The sequence below is a fragment of the Rhincodon typus genome, chromosome 1 (assembly GCF_021869965.1).
Source record: "Rhincodon typus isolate 14 chromosome 1, sRhiTyp1.1, whole genome shotgun sequence".
NCBI lineage: Eukaryota > Metazoa > Chordata > Chondrichthyes > Orectolobiformes > Rhincodontidae > Rhincodon > Rhincodon typus.
In genome coordinates, this window is record NC_063332.1 from 127344827 (window position 1) to 127361880 (window position 17054).

Genomic DNA, 17054 nt, shown 5'->3' on the forward strand with positions numbered 1-17054 from the left:
AACTATGGTATGTGGCAACAGAGATAAAGAAAACTTCTGTTTTTTCCTGCGTATTTTAATAGGTGTGCTGACATTGGTCTCCCATCTAGACCATGAAATGCAAAAATCCTATACCCTCACAATTTCAGGATGGGACAATGGACTTCCGGTTCAGTCCTCAACGCAGATTCTGACGGTGATTATTGTTGACATCAATGATGAAGCACCAAAGTTCCAAGAATCTGTCTATGATGTTGGAATCCCTGAAAATCTTAATGTGGGAACATATGTTGTTAAGGTTGAAGCTTTTGATGGAGATTCAGGTAAACGTCACTTCTGGTTAATCTAGTTTTATTCTTTTTCTTGTTTAGCTACAGAGCAATTAAACCTAAATTAAAATAGCAAATCATTTTAGGGCAATATGGGAAGGTAAACAGCAACAAGCATTAAGCAGTAACTTTGTAGAGACTATGGTGTTTTTTTCAACTTCATGGACTATCATTTATGTTTGATTACTCTGATTAAATCATTTGTCATTCTAAAAGAGGAAGTAGTGGTGCAGTAATGATGTCACTGGACCAGTGCTCTGGAACTCCTGGCTGATGTTCTGGGAACATGAGTTTGAAGCCCACCAGAAGGAAGATGGTGTAATTTGAATTCAGTAAAAATCTGAAATTAGTGAAGGCCATCAACAACAGTCAATTGTTGTAAAAGCCTATCTGGTTCAGTAATGTTTTTAGGGAAGGAAATCAGTCATCCCTGCCTGGCCTAGCCTACATGTGACTCCAGACCCACAACACTGCATTTGATTTGTTAATTGTAATATGGACAATTAGGATTGGTCAATAAAAGTAAAGTTGTCACAGCCCTACTGGACCCTAGGGCTGCTCGCTCAGAAGAGAGAGACGACTGATAGTAATTTAATCTGAGGGTCATCATACCTTGGGCAAGGGGAGAGGTCAAGAAGGAGAGTCCTTCATAATAACCTCAGCCAGTGCTGGAATTGAACCTACACTGTCGGTGTCATTCTGCATTGCATCCAGCTTTCAGGCCAACTGACCTCCAAAGTAAAGTCAACACAGTCCTACTGGACTCTCAAGCTACTCTCTCATTAGAGAGGGAGGGCTGGTGGTCATTTAACCTGAAGGTCACATCATCTTAGGTGACAGGAAAGGTTGAGAAGGAGAGCCCTTCATGGTAACCTTAGACTTTGCAGGAATTGAACACACGCTGTTAGTGTCGCTTTGCATCATATACCAGCCATCCAGCCAACTGAACTAACCCGATCCCCCAGATGGGCAATAAATGCTGGTTTATTCAGTGAGGCCCACATCCCATGAAATAATAAAAAAACAGCTTTAGTAATTTCTCACCTAAGTTTTATTTATGGATAGAGTATATAATTAATAAAAGGCCAATACGGTGCCGTAATCTTCAATGTGAGTGCAAATTTGCAGTGGTTTTGCGGCTTCATTAAGTCTTCTGTTGAAAATTAAACAAAACTTTACGTGCTATATATATATTATATATATATACTCATTTCAAGAAAGGTATTGAGTTGTATTAATGCTTTAAAATGCAACACATTTATTATCATTATAGTAAGTATAAAATTATGACTTATGTTTAATTCCAAATAAACTAGAATTACACATTATACTGCTTCTTGGGAAGTGAAGTCAATTAGTACTAATTGATTTCTTTTGAGCCAAATGAATAGTTTTGATATGGAGAAACCAGTGATTAACGACAAGTTTGTTTCCTGAGCCCTACTAAAGCTAGACATTTGGACATTGTGTTTCTCTAGAAGGAACAAAAAACAAACAACATTCAAAAGGGTATTAAGATAGTCTTTAATGGTCCTAACCGTTAGCAACAAAGAAAGATTCCAGGTAAGGGATGGGGACAAATAAGATTGCATTCTACATGAAAATTCAACTGATTAAAAGCTGGGAGAGACTTGCAATTGTTGCCTGCTGATTTATTTGACTTTTTTTAATTCATTCATTTATTCATGGGAAGTGGTCATTGCTGCCTGATTCAGCATTTAATGCCCATCCATAGTCCCATCTATTGGAACTCGGGTGTGAGCTGCCTTCTTGAACCAGTGCAGTTCACTTTGTGTAGATCGAACTATAATGCGGTTATGAAGGGAGTTCCAGGCTTTTGATCTAGTGGTACTTAAGGAATAACGAGATATTTCCAAGTCAGGATGGTGAGTGGCTTGGAGGTGAATTTGCAGGTCGTGGTATTTGCCTGTATCTGCTGTCATTGGTCCCTGTAGTTTATAGTGGTCATGCCTAAACCTGGATATTGTCCAGGTCTTGCTGCACTTGGGAATGGACTGCTTCAGTATCTAAGGAGTTGCAACTGATGCTGATCATTGTGCAAACCTCAGCGAGCATCGCCATTTCTGACCTTAGATAACTGGACTTTCACTGATGGAGCAGCTGAAAGTGGGTGGGCCTCAGGCTACTATCCTGAGGAACTCCTGCAGAGATGTACCAGAGCTGAGATGTGTGACCTGTAAAACCGCAGGCTGTTTTATCTGTGTCAAGTATGATTCCAACTTCTGGAGAGTTGGAAGTACTTTGAACAAGGTAATTAATAGTGAAAATCTCAGGAGTGGGAGGGGTAGAGAGGGAGGCAGGGGACTGTGTGCACTAGATTGCCCATTTGAGTTAAATGTTTAGTGGAACCTTTTGAATGCAAAGCATTTTTGGCCAAAACAGACAGGAGGCAGGTGTTTACTTTGCAAATTGGGCTCTGACTCAAGCTGGAGATAAAACTTTTGAATATTTTAAACCCAACCCAATTAGTTCTTCTCAGGAGGCATACTGGTCACTGAACTCTTTAAGGAGGTGAGACAACCTGATTTTAAAGAATTTTATTTTTAACCCATGAATGCAGAGATTCCAATGCCTCAGAAATCAGAAGGCAGCACAAGCTGTATCCATGAGGTAACTGTATTAGAAAAAACACAGATTGTGAACCAGAAGGAACAGGAATTTTCCCCCGCTCCCCAAATTTAACTTCACGGACTCAATGATCAGATCCTTGATCTTTGAGATTTCTACTCCATTATGATATTTAAATACACAGTCTACAGTCTCCACCTTTTCCTCTTACTCTACCCCTTCACCCACCCCATGATCTCCTTGTTTTCTAGCCTCTGCTCCTCAGCTCCTTTCCTGATTGAATGATAAGTTTGTTAAGAAAATTAAATGGGTGCCCCATGGTTAATTTCAACAGGACATTTGGAATACCTCTGCTTTTAAGCTGGGTTTGCCATCTAGAAATCATTACATTTGCTCTCTTAACAGCCCAAATAATTGAAGTGGAATTTACAGGCATTAGGGAGGCATTTGGTGAAGGAAAGCAGGATTCCCACTGGATGCCCACCTTATTGAAAGGTTTGACTTCCTGTAAGAATGTAAGAACAAAAGAAATGAGAAAAGAAGTCAATCATTTGTCTCCATGGCCCAGCTGTGCTGTTCATTGTGACCGTGGCTGACTTTCTACCTCAATTCCATTTTCCTGCCTGTTGCCTAAATCCCTTGATTCCCTGAGAAATTAAAATCTATTTATTCAAGTCTTAAATGTGCTCAAAAATCGGACATCCATAATTCTCTGGGGTAGATAATTATAAAGAATTACAACTCTGGGAGGAGACATTTTTCCTCCTCAATCATGAATGATTGACCCCATATCCTCAGGCCCTGCCCCAGTTTTCTCCATTCGCCAGTCAGTGGAAACAATCTCTCTGTGTTTGCCATATCAGGACCCTTCTTTATGTCTCAATGGAATTATCTCTCATACTTCTAAACTGAAGAGGGAGTGGGCCAAAGTTTATGTAGCATATAATCACAATACAACCATTTAAGGCTAGGAACCAATCTGGTGAATCTCAACTGTACTACCTCCCTGTATAGCTATTCTTAGATATAGATATTAAACTGTACTTGGTTCTCCAGCTGACGTCTCACCATTATCCTGTACAATTGTAGGAGGAGTTCCTTATTCTTGCATTTCAACTCCCTTGCAGTAAATGGCAATATGCACTTTGCCTTATTAATTGCCTCCCGTACCCACATGCCAGCTTCTTGTGTTCCTTATATGACTATGCCCAAATCTGTCTGAATATTAATATTTAAATGTTTTGTGAATTTTACAAACATTGTTTTTCTATTCTGATGATCAACATGAGTGACCTTGCATTTCCCCATATTCCTATCTATATCTCTTCTCAGCCTCTATATATCCTCCCCACAGGTTACATTCCACCCAGCTTTGTATCATCTGAAAACATGGATACATTATACTTGGTTTCTTCATCTAAATCATTAAGAAATGTTGGAAATAGCTTAGGCTACCAATAATGACACTACTCCTGACTACTAGCCAACTTGAAAATGTTCTGTTCTCACACATAAAAATGTGTAGAAGAGGTCACAGCCCAGGGACAGGTAATGTTGTGATGCTTAGAGATGATGAAAGAGTTGGAGTGGGCCAATTATTGGATACAGAGCAGCTTATAGGAATGTGGTTTATTGCCAGGAATTAGAAAGAGTCAGGAGGCAGAGATCAAGGCTTCAGTGGAGGTTTCTGGGCTTGGTGATCATGGATGTGATATTGGGAAGGAGAAAGGTTAGTTTGGGATGCAAGAGCAAAATACTTCCTGCTTCTTCTGACTCAGAAGCAATTTTAGCAGGGCACTTAGCTCTTGCACATTGCACTTTTTCTCTCTGAGATAGATTTTTAAGGTTCGGAAACACTGTCAGCTGGATCAAGTTCAAAATGAAGACAAATTCTGGAGCAAAGACAACAGTGTGGAGCTGGATGAACACAGCAGGCCAGGCAGCATCAGGAGAGCAGGAAATTTGATGTTTTGGGTCAGGACCCTTCTTCAGAAAACCCAAAATGTCAACTTTCCTGCTCCTCTGATGCTGCCTGGCCAGCTCCAAACTGTGTTGTCTCTGACTCCAGCATGTGCAGTTCTTGCTATCTACAAATTCTGGAGCACTAGGTCTCATTAAAATATTTAAATGATGAACTCATCTCCTGAGAAGAGATTGGTTTTCTACCACAGTTAAAACCGGAAGTGGGGGAATTGGATTCATATTTGAGCTTTTACATTTTTTTTACACACAAACCTACCCAAATTCAATTGGTTTAGCAGGTTAAAATTCCCCTCATGTTGTCAGTGGTGTATGTTAAGAGTGGTATTTTGGAAATGCAGTAAATCAACAGTGAACTGGAAATATATAAACTGCAATTTGCTGAAATTGAAGATAGCTGCCCTGCTGTTGTAAGGGGACCTTAAAATCAATTAATATTTTAATTTTGTTTGATCTGTTTTATTTAAACTTATCAATTCATACAGTGTTAATGTACATTTTAATGTGCCTTTTTTTTAAAATTCCCAGATCTAAATTCTGTACTCATTTATGAGATTTTACCAGGATCTGGATATGATGCATTCAGAATAAACCCTAAAACTGGCATCATCACCACAACACAAGTACTGGATAGAGAAATGCAAGAATATTTTGTGATTAAAGGTAGGAAGCTGTATAATTAGTGTATGCCAATTAGACCATTTCCTCTTATTTGTTAATACATTTTATATAAGATATATATAAAAATAAATTAGTTGTGACAGTGAATTTAAGAGAGGCACAGCAAGTTGTTCAGAACTTTTCAAAACAGAAATTAACTTGTTTGAAAGTCACACTAGAATTTGGTTCATATATTTAATCTTCTTGTTAATGTATTAAAATATTAGTGGCATTGCAATCTAAATCATTTATATTACTATGTATTAATCAGCCAAAGAAACATTGATATTCAGATAGCTGGTGCAGCTTTTTGAATATCTCTGCTATCTGTGTTACATGTAGTTTTGGTCCGAGACAGTGGGACCACATGTCTATCTGACACAACTACAATCACGGTGACTGTGTTGGATGAAAATGACCACCAGCCTGAATTCATGCCACATTTACATGAGCTGCATATTTTGGAGAATATGGATCCAGGAGTAATTTATGCACTCATGGCTTTGGACAAGGATGCTGGGAACAATGGACTTGTTAGATATGAAATCATTGGTAAGCTGAGATTGCTAATTTTTAGATTATAAATGTACAAGTGAATCATAGAATAATTAGGTAATTGAAGAGCAGAAAGAAGATATTGCATGCATTCTCCTGATTGTCCACCATACTTTTGATAAAGGAACCTCAGAATCCTCAGACAATGTTGAAAATGATGTTCACGCTATCCTTCCAATATTGCTGTGGTTTTTCCACCATGTTCCTGAAATCTTTGTTTGTTTGAGTTGTTTGTAACTAGTTTTCAGTGAGACAACACAGTGAAGTGCCTTTTGAAAATGCCTACACTCTTGATTTTCTAAATTCCCGTTACCAACCAACTATAACTTGAAAAAATTTCAACTAAATTTTTCAAGTATAAAATGTCCTATAAATTCATGCTTCTGGGCTTTCATTAACGCATGCATTTATTTATATGTACTGACGAATAGTGGATATTAGAGATCAATTTCAGCTTTTTGGTGGTAGACTGACAGTGTGTGCCTGCTACGTGCTCATGCCTGTGCAAATAGGCCCTCGCAGTGTTGAGACTAAGGCTTCATTTTGATGAGGACAGTAACCTGCGAATGCTAAATTGGTATCCCACAACTTCAGATGTGCGGACTGGAATTTATGGAGGAGAGGGGTGGCAAGGCCGAGGGTGGATCTTGAGGCACTACTCTGAAGCTCTTAAAATTACTTTCAAACTTACCTTCTTGGAGCCCCTTTGGCTCTGCTTTCCATGCAACTGATCTGAAAGTGCACTGGACATTCTCTGACCAGTTGCAACCTAAAATAGCAGTCTAATTTGCATATTGAAAGGATTTTAATGACAGAAGCAATTAGACTTTTAGGGGTACAGTGGTAGATCAATGCCAAAATGAGGCCAGCCCATTTCCTGCGGCCACTTTTTCTTTACCCAGTTAGCGCTGACCTTAGGCATCATGGATTTTAAAGGTTTGTATTAGACAGACTGATTTGTAGTTACAAAAACAGAAGTTGCTAGAAAAGCTCAGCGGGTCTGGCAGCATCTGTGAAGAAAAATCAAGGTTAATATTTTGGGTCCGGTTACCGTTCCTCAGAACACCGGACCCGAAACGTTACGTCTGATTTTTCTTCACACATGCTGCCAGACCTGCTGAGCTTTTCCAGCAACTTCTGTTTTTGTTCCTGATTTATAGCATCCGCAGTTCTTTCGGGTTTGATTTGTAGTTATCTGATTTATCAAATTGTGCCCTTTTTTTCCAGGTAGTAATTTTACTGATGCATTCAGAATTGATTCCATTTCTGGAACACTTGCTACGACTAGAGGCTTGGACAGAGAAGAATTTAATAATTTTTCTCTTACCATAGAAGCTCATGACCTTGGTAATCCACAAAGAATCTCTCAGGCAGAAATTTGGATTACTATCTTGGATGAAAATGATAATAGTCCAGTGTTTGAAAAAAATTATTACTATACTTCTGTGAATGAAGATATTCCTATTGGATCAAGTGTTTATCAGTTGATTGCTACTGACAAAGATGATGGCTTCAATGGAGAAATTGCTTACTCCCTAATTGATGATACATTTGGAGCATTTACTATTAACAGCAACACTGGCATCATTGTGACAACAAATCAATTGGATAGAGAGACTAAATCACAATATGCCTTCCGAGCAGTGGCAAGTGATTACAGCATTCAAAATCCAAAAAGTACTACAGTTAATGTAATGATACATATTGAAGATGCAAATGATAATTTCCCAATTTTTATACAAAATCCAGTCATTGCATATATTACTGTCGACACTCAGATCAGCCATATTATTGCCACTATGAAAGCTGATGATAAGGATTTGGGGCAAAACGGCACTGTCACGTTCCAGATTTTGGAACATGATTCATTGTTTGCAGTGAATAATACTACAGGTGACATTTACCTTAAAACATCACTATCCCAGAGTCATTTTGATAGAAATCATCTGTCTGTTGTTGCGATAGACCAGGGTAACCCAGCTAGATTGTCGACTGGGCTTGTGCTTATACATCGGCAAATAGAAAAAGGAATTTGGTTTAGTCGTAATAAATATGAGATCACAGTTCCTGAAAACGTCAAATCAGGTGAGTAGGTACCTTATCATTTTGTGTCTCAATTACATCAGTAAGAATAGTTTATCTTGTAGTTGTGTAATTCCCATTTCCATATTTAAGTTTCCAAATGTTCTATAGCCATGACAGCCTGTATGTTTTTTACACGATTCTTTTCAGAAAAGTTGAGGTTGTGGTACCTGGTTGCATAAGATATCTCCCAAAGTGTTTCTTCCGATTTTTGCCAGAAATAATGATAATTGTCAGACATGTACCAAAAAGATGTTTGCTTTCTGTCCAAATGTTGTTTGGTATCGTTAGCCCAAGACTCATCTCCTTTGCATGTGGCCTTAGTTGAAAGACAGTGATAATGAAGAAAATGTTTATACTCTCTGTTAAACCATCTATTCAAATTGTTGAAAGAGGTGCCTGTAGTGACCGTTGATGTATTGGTGATCACCTTCAAAAATTCTATAGATTCTGGAACTATTTCTGACTGCTGAAAGGTTGCAAATGTAACCCAACTATTTAAGAAAAAGAAGTTTTAAGAAAGTGAGGAGCTATAGACCTGTTGGCCTGTTATCTACATAAGAAAATGCGAGCATCTTCTGTAAAGAATGTTTTAATTTAACAGTTGGAAAATTATGGCAGTTAATATGGATTTATGAAAGGGAATTCATTTTTGACAAACCTGCTAAGAGTTTTTTGAGGATGTGATGAACGATAATAGATAAAGGAAAACACATAATAAGTTTGGAGCTCAGAAGGGTTTTGATAAGGTGATGGTAAGCAGAATTCAGACACATAAAAATGGGTTAATAAATTTATATGGATTGAGAATTGGTTAATGGACAGACAAAATTGAATAGGAATGTATGTGTCATTCTCAGTTTCCCAGAATCTGTCCAGTGGGTTTACAAGGATCACTGCTTGAGCCCCACCTGTTGATAGTCTACATCAATGATTTGAATGTGGGATCAAATGTAATATTTCCAGTTTGCTGCTGACACAAAATGATTGGGAGTGTGAGTTGTGAGGAGGATGCAAAGAGGCTTCAAGGTGATTTAAAGTTTTGGCAAAGATCTGTAGTTCGGGTTGTGGATGAGATTGTTGACTTGCTCGCCGAGCTGGCTTATTTTTGTTCAGACATTTCGTCACCATGCTAGGTGACATCATCAGTGGACCCTCCGATGAAGCGATATTATTCAACTCTGCTTGGAATTTATATTGTCCAGTCCATTATGGTGAGTATTATCATTTCTGGTTTTGATCTGTATGGGTTTGTATATGGGGTCCAATTCTATATGTTTGTTGATCGAAGTATGGGTGGAGAACCATGTGAAGCAATGTTATTCTACTCCGCTTGGAATTTATACCGTCCGGTCCAATTTGGTGAGTGCTGTCATTTCTGGTTTTGATCTGTATGGGTTTGTATATGGGGTTAAATTCCATATGTTTGTTGATTGAAGTATGGGTGGAGAACCATGTGAGGGAGAGGCTGCACTTCTGAGAAGAGCATGCAGCAGTGATCTTCGCTGGATTCTGCCATGCCGATCTCTCCATTGGCACAGGATTAGTCTTGGTCCTCATTTGCCACCTGGACTGCATCTGCTTCAGAAGAAGTGAGGATGTGAAGATCATCAATTTCTCTGCCAGTCCGGGCCTTCTTCATTGTCTAGTATTGAGCTCTGGCCTGCAGCAAGTGAAGTGATGCTTGGGTGACTTTTAAATGTAACACCATAACTTTAAAGCCCAGAATGTGCAGGTAAGACAAGAACCTCCATTCGCCAGCTGCATGTGATTTGCCATTTAAGTCACCATCAAATTCCTTTACATACAAAACAAACTGAGAAATGATTGATTGCTCCAAAAAACTTGTCACAAATCAGAGCAAAAGTCTGGCTTTCCCTGCAAGTCCTGGAGTTTTGACATGTTCCTTTGATAGATTTAGGTTTTATTGTCAAGTGTACTCGAATACAGGAGTGCAGTGAAAGTGTACAAAGTCACCATTCTCCAGCGCCTTCTTCGTATGAAAAAGACAGGATTAAAAACAGAAGCAAAAAATAAAAAAAACAGCCAAAAAAAAGGAAACATGTAGATTACTCGCTGCCTCGGCCATGAATCCTCGCCGCCAGAAGAACAAAGCCACAAAGAGGCTAGGGGTAGGCGATGGCCTAGTGGTATTATCGCTAGACTACCAATCCAGAAACCCAGCTGATGTTCTGGGGACCCAGGTTTGAATCCCACCACAGCAGATGGTTGGAATTTGAATTCAATAAAGACGTCTGGAAGTAAGAATCTACTGATCACCACGAAATCATTGCCAATTGTCGGAAAAACCCATCTGGTTCACTCATGCCCTTCAGGGGAGGAAATCTGCCATCCTCACCTGGTCTGGCCTACATGTGACTCCAGACTCACAGCAATGTGGTTGACTCTCAGCTGCCCTCTGAAATGGCCTATCAAGCCTCTCAGTTGTACCAATCGCTACAAAGACACAAAGAAATGAAACTGGATAGATCACCTGGTATCGATCTAGGCACCGGAAAAGACAACAGTAGAAACGGCCCTGTCGACCCTGCAAAGTCCTCCTCACTAACATCTGGGAATTAGTGCCAAAATTGGGAGAGCTGTCTCACAGACTAGTTAAGCAACAGCCTGACATAGTCATACTCACAGAATCATACCTTACAGACAATGTCCCAGACATCACCATCCCTGGATATGTCCTGTTCCACCAGCAGAACAGACCCAGCAGAGGTGGCAGCACAGTCGTAAATAGTCGGGAGGGTGTTGCTCTAGGATTCCTCAACATTGACTCTGGACCCCATGAAGTCTTCAGGTTAAACATGGGCAAGGAAACCTCCTGCTGATTGCCACGTACTGTCCTCCCTCAGCTGATGAATCAGTACTCCTCCATGTTGAACAACACTTAGAGGAAGCACTGAGGATGGCAAGCGCACAAAATGTACTCTAGGTGGGGATCTCAATGTCCACCATCAAGAATGGCTCGGCAGCAGTACTACTGAACGAGCGAGTCGGTTCCTAAAGGACATAGCTGCTAGACTGGGTCTGTGGCAGTCGGTGAGGGAACCAACAAAAGGGAAAACATACTTAACCTCATCCTTTCATCTGTCCATGACAGTATCGGTAAGAGTAACCATCGCACAGACCTTGTGGAGACGAAGTCCTGCCTTCACTTTAAAAACAACTTCCATCATGTTGTGTGGCACTATCACCGTGCTAAATGGAACAGACCTCGCACAGATCTAGCAACTCAAGACTGGACATCCATGTGGTGCTGTGAGCCATCAACAGCAGCAGAATTGTATTCCAGCACAATCTGCAATCTCATGGCTGGGCATATCCCCCACTCAACCATTACCATCAAGCCAGGGGATCAACCCTGGTTCAATAGAGAGTGCAGGAAGGCATGCCAGGAGCAGCACCAGGCATACCTGAGGAAAAGAACCAACGGATCAGATCTGAGCTCTGCAGTCCTGCCACATCCAGTCATGAATGGTGGTGGACAATTAAACAACTCACTGGAGGCGGAGGCTCCTCAAATATCCCCATCCTCAATGATGGAAGAGCCCAGCACATCAGTGTAAAAGATAAGGCTGAAGCATTCACAGCAATCTTCAGCCAGAAGTGCCGAGTGGATGATCCATCTCGGCCTCCTCCAGTGGTCCCCAGCATTACAGATACCAGTCTTCAGCCAATTCGATTCGCTCCATGTGATATCAAGAAACAGTTGGAGACTCGTGCTCCAGAACTTGCCACTTCCCTAGCCAGGCTATTCCAGCGCAGTTACAACACTGGTATCTACCCAACAATGTGGAAAATTGCCCAGGTATGCCCTCTACACAAAAAGCAGGACAAATCCAACCCGGCCAATTACCGCCCCATCAGTCTCCTCTCGATCATCAGTAAAGTGATGGAAGGTGTCATCAACAGTGCTATCAAGCAGCACCTGCTCAGAAATAACCTGCTCAGTGACACCCAGTTTGGGTTCTGCCAGGGCCACTCAGCTCCTGATCTCATTGCAGCCTTGGTTCAAACATGGGCAAAAGAGCTGAATTCCAGGGGTGAGGTGAGAGTGACAGCCCTTGACATCAAGGCTGCATTTGACCAAGTGTGGCATCAAGGAGCCCTAGCAAAACTGGAATCAATGAACATCAAGGTGCAAACTCTCTGGTGGTTGAAGTCATACCTGACACATAGGAAGATGATCGTGGTTGTTGGAGGCCAATCATCTCAGCTCCGGAACATCTCTGCAGGAGTTCGTCAGTGTAATATCCTAGGCCCAACCATAGGTCATAGAATCCCTACAAAATGGAAACGGGCCATTCGGCCCAACAAGTCCACACCGCCCCTCCGAAGAGAATCCCACCCAGACCCATTCCCTTACGCTTGTATTTCCCATGTCTAACCCACCTAACCTACGGGCAATTTAGCATAGCCAATCCACTTACGCTGCACATCTTTGGATTGTGGGAGGAAACCGGAATACCCGGAGGAAACCCACGCAGATGTAGGTAGAATGTGCAAACTCCACACAGACAGTTGCCCAAGGTTTGAATTGAACCCGGATGCCTGGCGCTGTGAGGCAACAGTGCTAACCACTGAGCCACCCTGCCGACCCATCTTCAGCTGTTTCATCAATGACCTTGTCTCCATCATAAGGTCAGAAGTGGGGACGTTCGCCGATGATTCCACCATGTTCAGCGCCATTCTTGACTCCTCAGATACTGAAGCAGTCCATGTTCACATACAACAAGATCTGGGCAATATCCAGGCTTGTGCTGACAAGTGACAAGTGACATTCATGCCACAGAAATGCCAGGTTATGACCGTCACCAATAAGAGACAATGTAACCACCGTCCCTTGACATTCAATGGTGTTACCATCACTGAATTCCCCACTATCAACATGCTGGGGATCACCATTGACCAGAAACTTAACTGGATTCACCACATTAACACAGTGGCTACAAGAACAGTCCAGAAGCTAGGAATACTGCAGTGAGTAACTCACCTCCTGACTCCTCAAAGCCTGTCCACCATCTACAAGGCACAAATTAGGAATGTGATGGAATACTCCCCACTTGCCTGAATGAGTGCAGCCCCAACAACACTCAAGAAGCTTGACACCATCCAGGACAAAGCAGCCCACTTGATTGGCACTACATCCACAAGCATTTACTCCCTCCACCACTGACGCTGAGTAGCAGCAGTGTGTACTATCTACAAGATGCACTGCAGCAATTCACCAAAGATCCTCAGACAGCATCTTCCAAACCCACAATCACTTCCATCTAGAAGGACAAGGGCATCAGACATGGGAACACCACTAACTCCAAGTTCCCCTCCAAGTCACTCACCATCCTGACTTGGAAATAAATTGCCATTCCTTCACTGTCGCTGGGTCAAGTTCCTGGAATTTCCTCCCTAATAGCATTCTGGGTCAACCCACAGCAGGACGACTGCAGTGGTTCAAAAAGACAGCTCACCACCACCTTCTCAAGGGCAACTAGGGATGGGCAAGAAATGCTGGCCATCCAGCGACGCCTAAATCCCACAAATGAAAAGTCCATCCCTCAGTCTGCAAACACTCAGGTGCCCTGAGACCCTGTATACTGCTGCAGCCAGAATGTTACTGCCTCTTGGTCCAGCCATGGCCTGAAGCTGCGCCACAGCTGCTGGAACTGTTGCCATTCTTTGGTGCCATCTTGCCTCCAACAACGTCATCGTTGCCATGATTCCGCACTGGGCACATTTCGGCAATGCAGCTGTCGCTGAAGTTGCTGGATCCCAAACTGGGCTCAAACTTGATGCTGGGCCCACCGCACCACTGTTGCCAGTGCCTCTTCTGGCTTATGTCATTGCTGCCTCTCGGGGCCATCATTTCAGCAAAGAAGCGCACTGTTGCCAATCCCCCGGGAAGGAGCTGCTCCTGCCACTGTCAGCACTCCAGGAAGGAGCTGCTCCTGTCGCTGTCAACATGCTGGGGGACTGCTATCATTGCCACTGACTCTCCTGGGAATGGGACTGCTCCCGCTGCTGCTGACGCTCCCAGGAATGGGACTGCCCCCGCCATTGCTGACACTCCAGGATGGCGACCATGCCCACTGAGAAGGGGGAAAAAAAAGAGCAAAAGTAAAGGAAGGAGACAAAAAAGAAAGGCAGACAGAAGTGCATGAGCCCTGAGATCAGGATCCAGGCCCGAACACTGCTACCCCACTGACATCATCGTGGAATAATCTTGATAGGGCCTCAACCCAGAAGTCAGCCTGATTGACAAATTTGGATTCTAGTTTTGCAGGAAGCAATCCTTAGGTACATGCCTTGTTGCTGCTGGTGGAAACATTGCAAGTTATAATTCCAATCCCTGAACCCAGCTATAGGGTATTTTAAGCAGTGGAGTTATATGAATTTAGTGTAGTTCCATGTGTGTCCTCAGCTACTGGGTTTTGCTAGCCTTTGAAAAACCTTGCCAACTAGGATTAAAACTGAAAAATAATTTAAAGCAGAAATCACTAGTCTCATCAAAATACAATTGGGCACCCTGCCTTCTGGAAGAGGTTCGCTGCCAGCCCCTTTCCCATCCTTCCCACCACCCAAGTGGTGAATTGGTTTGGTTTTGAGATTTTTTTCTCATCGCATCCACCTATTTTTGTGGGTTAAGATTCAGGCTATTATTCCCGCATGCATATAAATACACAGTAACGGTAAATAGTTTAGGCTTTTGGCTTTAGGCTTTTGTTCCTTAATCTTATCTATATTAGAACTGTGGTATTCATACCTTGTAATTTTTGTCACAAGGGGGAGCTTTAATATGGTAGTGTGAATATCAAAATGCAATGCTTTCCAACAAACACTTTTGTTCGATACAGTATTAGATTTCCTGTATTTTGCACAACCGCACCTTATTTCATGATACAGTAATTCTCATGTGCAACTTTTCCCCTAGAAAGTTACTCAGTGCAAGATAGACTGCAACAGAACATATAAGGAGGCTACTAAGGACTTGTAGGATAGATTAAGCAAGTCAGCAAAGATATGGCAAATAGAGTATAATGAGGGAAAAGGTGAAATAGTCTACTTTGACAGGAAGAATAAAAAAGAAGCACATTATCTGAATGTAAGGGATTGCAAAGTTCTGAAATGCTGAGAGATCTGGGTGTCCTAGGGCATGAGCCACAGAAGGTGAGCAAATAATTGCAAAAACTAATAGAACGTTATTGTTTTGTGTAAGGAAAGTTGAATACAAAAGTAAGGAGATTATGTTTCTCTTATACAGGGCATTGGTTAGGCCACCCCTGGGATATTGTGTGTTGTATTGGTTTCCTTATTTAAGGAAGCATATAATACATTGGAAGCAGAGAACATTTATTAGACTAATACCCAGAATGAGAGGGCTGCCTTTTGAAGATGGACTGGCTTGTATCTACTGGAGTTTTGACAGGTTTAATGTAGAAGGATGGTTCCTTTTGTTGGAAAAGCTAGAACTAGAGGTCACTGTTTGATAATCACTCACTTAAGACTGGGATAAGGAGAATCTTCTTGTCAAAGTTTTGAGAGTTTTGAAACGCTCCTTCTGAAAAGGTGGTGGAAGCAGAGTCCTTGAATATTTTTAAGGCAAAGGTGCTAAGTAAAAGGATGAAAGGTTTCACAGGTAGGCAGGCTTGTAATCAGATCAACATGATCTTATTGAACGACACATTAGGCTTGAGGCATCAAGTAGCCAGCTCCTTCTCCTTGTTTAAATGTTCATAACATTTCAGGTGTGCTGGTTTCATATATAATTATGGATTCTATGTTATTCTATGTGAAAACTTAGTGCTGCACTTCTTGCTCCACTTAAGAAAGCTGCTTTGAGCCCTTTGACGGGTAGGGGATTTGTTAATATTGGTATATCTGCAAGGCACTGTTCTAACAATGTTTGACATAATTACAAATTACTAAAGATCCATGTTGGACAACCAATTCCAATGATCCATCATTTTTTTGCAGCAGTAATTGTTCTTCCTTTGTATAGGCACACTGGTTTTGAGTGTCATGAATCAAGACTACAACACGAATGGAGTCACTTACAGCATTTTTAGTGGGAATGAAAATGAAGCATTCCACATAGATTCAGAAACTGGTAAGAAGAATTACTTGTTTAGCCTACAATTCTGTATTTAATGTGTATGAATATTCTGGACTTAAACTGATGGAAGCGTGGGAATTTTAACCTAACCAGACCATCAGGAAATTGAGTGGGTTAGGTGCATAGCTGGTTTTATAGACTGGTTGATTTTACTCTTCATTAAAGTAAATATAGATTAATACTGGGCAGTGTGTAAAACCAGCATTTCCCACCTGCAATAGGGTTAGGGTTAGGGATAACAGAGTGTAGAGCTCTGTGGGAGGAATGGAAGGAAAAGTTGTTAAGGGTGAGGACGAGTTCAGCTAAGCTCCCACTTCCTACAGACAAATGGGGTGGCCATGGGTACCCGCATGGGCCCAAGCTATGCATGCCTCTTTGTAGGATACGTGGAACAATTCCTCTTCCAAAGCTACACTGGCCCTATCCCCCACCTCTTCCTCCGTTACATCGATGACTGTACCGGCGCCGCCTCGTGCTCCCACGAGGAGCTCGAACAGTTCATCCACTTCACTAACCCCTTCCACCCCAACCTTAAGTTCACCTGGACCATCTCCGATACCTCTCTCTTCTTCTTGGACCTCTCCATTTCCATCTCTGGCAACCACCTGGAAACCGACATCCATTTCAAGCCTGCCGACTCCCACAGCTACCTAGAGTACACCTCCTCTCACCCACCTTCCTGGAAAAAGGCCATCCCCTATTCCCAATTCCTTCGCCTCTGCCACATCTGCTCCCGAGATGAGACATTCCACTCC

At 41.9% G+C, this 17054-nt stretch overlaps 1 protein-coding gene across 1 annotated transcript in view; it reads left to right on the forward strand.

The window, feature by feature from the left end:
- Positions 1 to 17054, forward strand: part of dchs2 (dachsous cadherin-related 2) — a 116107-nt gene that overhangs the window by 68538 nt on the left and 30515 nt on the right. The window contains exons 10-14 of the mRNA XM_048598987.1: positions 63 to 302; positions 5406 to 5540; positions 5880 to 6089; positions 7320 to 8177; positions 16186 to 16293. Of these exons, the coding sequence (XP_048454944.1) occupies positions 63 to 302; positions 5406 to 5540; positions 5880 to 6089; positions 7320 to 8177; positions 16186 to 16293 (1551 nt within the window). The remainder of the gene's footprint in view (positions 1 to 62; positions 303 to 5405; positions 5541 to 5879; positions 6090 to 7319; positions 8178 to 16185; positions 16294 to 17054) is intronic.